The sequence below is a fragment of the Entelurus aequoreus genome, linkage group LG01, assembly GCF_033978785.1.
Source record: "Entelurus aequoreus isolate RoL-2023_Sb linkage group LG01, RoL_Eaeq_v1.1, whole genome shotgun sequence".
NCBI lineage: Eukaryota > Metazoa > Chordata > Actinopteri > Syngnathiformes > Syngnathidae > Entelurus > Entelurus aequoreus.
In genome coordinates, this window is record NC_084731.1 from 55,143,334 (window position 1) to 55,151,723 (window position 8,390).

Consider the following 8,390-nt stretch of genomic DNA (forward strand, 5'->3'; position numbering starts at 1 on the left):
TGAAAGTGACAGCTAGTCAGGACATGACACCTGGTGTTGATGCACTTGTACAGGCCAAAAGATGCCAAGTTTCAGGAACAAATACAAGTCCAGACTAGACTAACACCTTTAAAATGCTGCCTTAGATACTGTTTGCATTGAAAGAATACAGCTCTGTGAAGATGAATCCTTACTGTGGTGATTTAAAAAATGTGCACTTTAATGTTAGTCAGCAGCTTCAAAACAAAAGTTGTGTGATGGAATTCTACTGTTCATACAACTCCATACATTTTCAGTATGTATTGTATGTGTATGTATGTTTCATGTATGAAGTTTACAGATTTACAGGACAGGCGAACACTTTCTTCATTACACATTTAAAATCACTCTCCTTAGTTTGTAAGGTGTACGCAGGGATTACATTTAGATTTTATATGCGTATGTGTAAGTGGTTTAAAAATTCCTTTCTTTAAAAGTCTCATTTAATCTTAAAGTGCATTACTATATTTTTCAGTACCAATTAAAGTTTTGTGCCTTTGTACAATCAGTGGGATCAGTTGCAATGCATATTTGTGAATGATAAAAGTAAATTGCACATTTGTCTAAGGAAATATGAGGTGTTTCATGAAATGTTTTGTAAAAGGATAGTTCATTAAATTTCAATATTTTCCTAATGTTCTTGTGCTTCTTTACACCAAAACAAAGGAAAGACATGATATTTTGGTTATTTATAGCAGAGTATGGTATAATTTTAATGGTCCGGCCCACTTGACATCTCCCTAGGCTGTATGTGGCCCACGATGCGAAATGAGTTTGACACCCCTGATCTAGAATGTATGACATTTTCATGTTTTTAGTTGCATTACAGAAAATAAAGGACTTTATCACAATATTCTAATTTTCTGAGACAGTCCTGTATATATGGACAGCACGGTGGTACAGGGGTTAGTGCATGTGTCTCACAATACGAAAGTCCTGAGTTCAATCCCGGGCTCAGGATCTTTCTGTGTGGAGTTTGCATGTTCTCCCCGTGACTGCGTGGGTTCCCTCTAGGTACTCCGGCTTCCTCCCACCTCCAAAGACATGCACCTGGGGATAGGTTGATTGGCAACACTAAATATGCCCCAGTGTGTGAATGTGAGTGTGAAAGTTGTCTGTCTATCTGTGTTGGCCCTGTGATGAGGTGGCGACTTGTCCAGGGTGTACCCCGCCTTCCGCCCGAATGCAGCTGAGATAGGCCCCAGTGCCCCCCGCAACCCCAAATGGGACAAGCGGTAGAAAATGGATGGATATACAGTATATATGTATATGTATATATATATATATATGTGTGTGTGTATATATATATATATATATATATATATATATATATAATATATATATATATATATATATATATATATATATATATATATATGTGTGTGTGTGTGCGTGTACTCTATATATATACTGTATATATATATATATATATATATATAGAGAGAGAGAGAGACTTTTCTTGGTGCCTTAAGGCGGTAACGTAACAAAAAGTGGGAAAAGTGAAGCGCTGTGAATACTTTCCGGATTCACTGTTATTTTATGTTGCAAAGTGCCCTCCATGTCTAGTAGGCTGCATCTCAAACGTTCTGTCCTTCTCTCAGACTGAAAGCTCCTCGCCAAGTGCTGCAATCATATCTGTGGTTGTACTCACCATGCTGCTGGCCAGTGCCATGGTGGGAGTTTGGCTGGTCAAGAAATACGTCTGCGGAGGACGGTCAGTCGGCCACATATTTGACACATTTATTACTGTATATTTGGTGTCGTCTCTAATGCGCGGCCATGTCGTCGGCAGGTTCCTTGTGCACCGCTACTCTGTCATGAGGGAACACGTTGAAGCCAACAAGATAGAAGGAGTCGACGACGTGGATGCCCAGTTCATGGAAACGGGAGCAGCGCAGTACACTGAGGATTCAGATCAGGTATCTCAGGACGTGTAGAGCTGAAATCAGGACTACTCTGTTGTAGGGTTGTCCCGATACCAATATTTTGGTACTGGTACCAAAATGTATTTCGATACTTTTCAGTACTTTTTTTTTTTTAAAAGGTGCACCACGATAAATGTCATTATTGGTTTTATTTTAACAGTACATTTTACGGTACATTAAACATACATTTCTTATTGCAATCAAATAACAATTTTGGTATTAAGTAAAATAGTGAACATAATAATCAACTTGTCTTTTAGTAGTAAGTAAACAAACACAGACTCCTAATTGTCTGCTGACGTATGCAGTAACATATTGTGTCATTTCTCATTCTATTATTTTGTCAAAATTATGAGGGACAAGCTGTAAAAAAATAATTATTAATCCACTTGTTAATTTACTGTTAATATCTGTTTATTTTATGTTTTAACATGTTCTATCTACACTTCTGTTCAAATGTAATAATCACTTATTCTTTTGTTGTTTATATACTTTACATTAGTTTTGGATGATACTACGAATTTAGGTATCAATCCTATACCAAGTAGTTACAGGATCATACATTGGTCATGTATAAAGTTATTCTTTGTCCAGGGACGTAATTCCTGACTTTATAAATGTAATAAAAATTAATAAAGGAAATGGATATTTTGTGATGATAAAAAATCTCGATGTAATCATCGACTAGATACGTCTCTTGTACTTAGTATCGTTACAATCAATATATGTGTAGACCCACCGTTTTGTTTACATTCAGGAGCGCTAGCTTGCTGTTAGCGGTTAGCTATTGTATCCTCCTACGGTGTGTGGTGAAGCGTGTTTAGCTATTCCTCATCCTGCAGGGATGATACTTGTAAAAAAACGTACTTTATTTCTCGCCATGGAGGTAAGGATTAGGGATTTAGAAGTAGCTAAAACACTCCCGACAGCGGATGGCCGTTAGCCGCTAGCTAGATAGCCATGTTTTAAAGCACCTCTTCATGACCGGTGCTTCAGTGTTATAGCTTCACTTTTATCGGTTTTTTTTAAAAAACAAAATCATCCATTCTTCTTTTTCTGTCTCCACACTGTGTCTGCTTGTAAGTAAAAAAAAAAAAAAAACAGTGTTTTTCCGAGGCAGTATAGTGCAGATTTTTATTCATTAGTACCATGGTACTTTATTAGTACCGGTATAGCATACAACTCTACTTTGTTTCTAACACTGGTGTTCCTTCGCAGGACCTCTTGGAATAGCTCGGCCATGTCGACTTCTTTCCAGTCCTTTCCACTCTTGCTTGTCCCACATGCTGATTAACTTCTGCCTTTCAAGTCTCGCTGTCCCCCTGGTGGCTTGAGGACGCAACAACAGCAGCAGCAGCAGTCTGCTGAGTTCCTGCTGTTGGAGATTCTCACCAAGAGACCGACCGATGGAACGGGGAGGGGCAGTGCAGAACACAAGAAAGGGCTCTGAGGTCCCTGCAGAGCTTTTATTGTTTCCGTCTAAAAGATCTCTGTCAGGATATCAAATTGTGCTTCCTCGCAGAGACGTTTGGTACCGCACATTTTTTTTAGCTTCCAATGTTCGGGAATAAAAAGTAGTAAATACTAGAATTTCAGTCAAAGTTCGAAATCTATATTATTTTACTCTCTAAATTTAAAACGTGCAAAGGCCATTTAAACATAAATTTTATAGTTTCATCTGTCTCCTCAACTGTTTTTTGGGGTTGTTTTTTTTTTATAGAAACAAGCACTTTCCTTTTGTACTAACTTCTGTAAGCAATAGTGACTCCTTCCAATGTCTTTGCCAAGCCCACAAAATCGTTTTTCATTTCTGACGGTAGTTTATTACACTTTTTTGAAAGATTTGCATGGGAGGATGCACTTTAGATGTCCAACATTTATTGGTACTCACACCCGTACACGGCGTACTTTCTTACAATAAAATCAGGAAACGTAAAGCGATAGAACAACATTAGTCCAGTTTTGTTCTTGACTCAAATATATAGTCTGGAATAAAACAAAAAAATGCCAAAAAGCGGCATATTACATTCATACACGCAGTCTTGTAAGTGACTGCTGTTTTAAAAAGAACCAGGGCTGTGTTGAGATCATTTAAAGGCACCGCAAATAAAACAATAAACCAGTGAATGCAAATAAGTGAATCAAATCCACAATCCTTCCTTGATGTTACAGATATTTTTCACTCCCCACTTTGTGAGGTGAAACCAAAAGACTTGAATTGCCAAAGCACTTTTTTTGTTGAGTTTTCTAATCTTCGGGATGAATCCACCATAGCCCAGCGATGAACAAATATAAAGGTAATGGTAACTCAAAAAACTTTACTTGAACTGTATCATCTATCTGCTCGGTAGAAATCACCAGTTTATTGTTCCGTGTTTTGTTTGGAATATTTCCCCACTCCAGGCGACTAATACGTTAGCATCGGGATATGAGGTTGCAGGTACAACTGCTGTTGTAACTGTTTGGTTACTACGGTATACACGCAGCTGATAGATTCCATTACGACCCAGCAAATAAGCTATGTACTGTAGAGCTGGCCTACTATAGAGTGGTATTCTCAAGGAAGTCTCTTTATATACACGACTGGCAATACTCAACTATTTACTGGCGTTTATTATCTGTTTTTGCACTATGTCTACACATCTGTGAAAAAGAAAACAATCTGCATTCTTGCCACAAACATGTATCGTGCTGACTGACGCCTTTGTGTTGACTTTGCTGTATTAAACCCACACAGGAAGAGCATTGGATAGAAAATATCTTCTAGCAGTTTGCTCTGTATTTTGTAATATTATAAATGTAGTGAGGTTTTTATTCCAAATAGTGAATATTCCATTATTACAATGGTCATATTCATGCTCTGCGATAATAAAAGTTTTTTAAAGACAACACTCTGTGTTTTTGTTGTTGTTGCTATAAGTCAGACCTGGGCATTAAAGGCCTACTGAAACCCACTACTACCGACCACGCAGTCTGATAGTTTATATATCAATGATGAAATCTTAACATTGCAACACATGCCAATACGGCCGGGTTAACTTATAAAGTGACATTTAAAATTTCCCGGGAAATATCCGGCTGAAACGTCGCGGTATGATGACGCATGCGCGTGAAGAAGTCAGTTTAACGGAAGTTATGGTACCCCGTAGAATCCTATACAAAAAGCTCTGTTTTCATTTCATAATTCCACAGTATTCTGGACATCTTTTGCAATTTGTTTAATGAACAATGAAGGCTGCAAAGAAGACAGTTGTAGGTGGGATCGGTGTATTAGCAGCGGACTACAGCAACACAACCAGGAGGACTTTGTTGGAGAGCAGACGCGCTAGCCGCCGACCTCACCTTGACTTCCTACGTCTCCGGGCCGCCAAACGCATCGGGTGAAGTCCTTCGTCCTTCCGCCGATCGCTGGAACGCAGGTGAGCACGGGTGTTGATGAGCAGATGAGGGCTGGCTGGCGTAGGTGGAGAGCTAATGTTTTTAGCATAGCTCTGTGCGGTCCGGTTGCTAAGTTATCTTCAATGGCGTCGTTAGCACAGCATTGTTAACCTTCGCCAGCCTGGAAAGCATTAACCGTGTATTTACATGTCCACGGTTTAATAGTATTGTTGATTTTCTATCTATCCTTCCAGTCAGGGGTTTATTTTTTTTGTTTCTATATGCAGTTAAAGCACGATGCTATCACGTTAGCTCGTAGCTAAAGCATTTCGCCGATGTATTGTCGTGGAGATAAAAGGCACTGAATGTCCATTTCGCGTTCTCGATATAGTATCCGAGGTGGTTTAAAATACAAATCCGTGATCCACAATAGAAAAAGGAGAAAGTGTGGAATCCAATGAGCCAGCTTGTACCTAAGTTACGGTCAGAGCGAAAAAAAATATGTATTTCACTGCATTCTAGTCCGTCACTCTAACGTTCCCCGTCCTCGAATCTTTCATCCTCGCTCAAATTAAGGGGGTAATCGTCCGAATCGCTCTAGCTGCGTTGACAACAATAGGAAAATATGAGGGAGTGAACAACTGACAACGTCACGCTACTTCCGGTAGGGGCAAGGTTTTTTTTTATCAGAGACCAAAAGTTGCGAACTTTATCGACGTTGTTCTATACTAAATCCTTTCAGCAAAAATATGGCAATATCGCAAAATGATCAAGTATGACACATAGAATGGATCTGCTATTCCCGTTTAAATAAAAAAATTCATTTCAGTAGGCCTTTAAGTATTTAAATCCGGCCCACCGGACAATCTCTATAATATTTTTAGACCTTTAACATCAAAACTGTAGATGTACAGTGCTGTTTTTAAATTACCGTAAGTCTTGAACTATAGAAAGTATTTCAATGGTTGAAATCTGCGCTTTTGAGTTTTATACGAGTTAGTTTGAGGAACAAAGCAGAGTGGTTGGGGTTTGTTTTCAGAGAAGCCAGCCCCAAACGCATGTGTCAGGAACAGATGCACAAGCAAATTTTTACAACAAATTTCAGCAAAAAAGTGATAATATATCATATTGTAGGTGTTTATTACACTTTGCATTCATATTTTGCTGTTTGTTACATTTTTGTTGTGTTTTGCTTGATTGTAAAAGAGGAGCAATGTCCATATCAGGGGCGTCACTAGATTTTAAGGACAGGGGGGGCTTAGCCCCAGGAGATGCACAGGATGCGAGCGAACGTAGCGCACGAGCACAAAACTTCACAAACGGCTAACAAAGACTTAGAAATTGTTCATTGTTATTATTATTATTTTAAAAAATGCACGGGACGAAATTAAATGCTCCCTGGGATGATGGCTTTTAATCTTTTTCTTTTTTTTTCTTTTTATGTATTTATTCATTTTACATTTTATATTAAAGGTTTTGGTTTTTCCTCCCTCTGAAAATCCTATGAAATGTTTAACAAGCCATCCTATAATAATACAACAGCTATTAATGTAACAATATAATAAAACAAATATATTTAATGATGTTTTTTTCATTATTTTAACAATAGGCTAATGTATATTACTTTATATAGATTCTACAAGAAACACAAAACTTAAAAACTAAATTATTTACAATTGCAGACACAAGGTTTCGAGCAGCTTCACTCATTGTAAAGGAAGACGGAAGTCCACGCAGGAGAAAAATGACTACAAAGATGGTGTCTGGGTTTTTCTTATTTATATATATATATATATATTAAGTCTTTCATACATATACATATATATATATATATATATATATATATATATATATATATATATATATATATATATATATATATATATATATATATATATATATATATATATATATATATATATATATGTATATATATATATATATATGTATATATATATATATGTATATGTATATATATATATGTATATGTATATATATATGTATATGTATATATATATATATATATGTATATATATATATATATATATGTATATATATATATATATATATATATATATATATATATATATATATATATATATATATATATATATATATATATATATATATATATATATATATATACAGGCACGTGCACACATAGAGCCCTATGGGTGCTTGAGCCCCTGCCCTTTTTTGCCTCGTCTTAAAAAGTGCCCTCTGCCTGTGTGTGTTTTTTTTTTGTTTTTTGTTTTTTTTCTTTAAACAATAAATTCCTGTCAGGGATGTAAAAAAAACAACAACAACAAAAAACAGCGGTACAAAAACTCCACGTTTTCTTGTAATACCAGGTTGTTTGAGCCTGCTGCTTCCGCCAGAGTGAGAGAGGGCGAGTGAGTGAGTAAGTGAGAGGAGAGAGAGCCAACTGCGCCCCTGAGGAGACGTGACAGTGGAGCAACTTGAACCTGTGAGTTATGGTCTAGTCACCATCCACTTATTCAGCATCTAATATGGGTAATATTTCAGAAAAACGCTGTATTATTCTATTATTCAATGTGTCAGCTTCTGTTTTTGCGCGGAGCACGGCGCATCAATTGAGCACGGCACATCAATTCCGCACAGAGCAGAGCGGATCGTGCGGGACAGGAAATAGTGTACAAATACAAAATAAAACACCGGGTTAATTTTCAAAATAAAATGCACTGTGTTTACGGCGGATCACATTTCTCTCACAGTAGAGGTTTAGATATAAAGTTTATTGTGACTTTGCTATTACTGCGTGGGTTAACAAAATAATAATAATAATAATGATAATAATAACAATAATAAGAAGAAGAAGAATGATAATGATAATAATAATTATTATTATTAATAATAATAATAATAGTTTCAGCATTCTGTGGATATAAGATGTAGGTTATCTGTTAGGAATATTACAATTTGTATTTAAACTTGATTCATGTTGATTATACCTGCAGCACAATGCCAAAAAAGAAAGGATACAGAAAAGGAAGGAGAAGGAGCGCCAGGAAGCAGTTAAGGGTAGCAGACCTCTTAATGCATGGCTAA

At 36.7% G+C, this 8,390-nt stretch overlaps 1 protein-coding gene across 2 annotated transcripts in view; it reads left to right on the forward strand.

Annotated features, from left to right (window-relative positions):
* The window catches only part of LOC133654685 (sortilin-like), a 96,359-nt gene extending 91,527 nt beyond the window's left edge, over nucleotides 1-4,832 (forward strand). For both annotated transcript variants that reach the window (XR_009826899.1, XM_062054760.1), the window contains exons 18-20: nucleotides 1,620-1,732; nucleotides 1,811-1,937; nucleotides 3,162-4,832. Coding sequence is in view for 1 of the 2 variants with exons in the window: in XM_062054760.1 (XP_061910744.1) it covers nucleotides 1,620-1,732; nucleotides 1,811-1,937; nucleotides 3,162-3,176 (255 nt within the window). In the remaining variant the exon portion in view is untranslated. The remainder of the gene's footprint in view (nucleotides 1-1,619; nucleotides 1,733-1,810; nucleotides 1,938-3,161) is intronic.
* The last annotated feature ends 3,558 nt before the right edge of the window (nucleotides 4,833-8,390 follow it).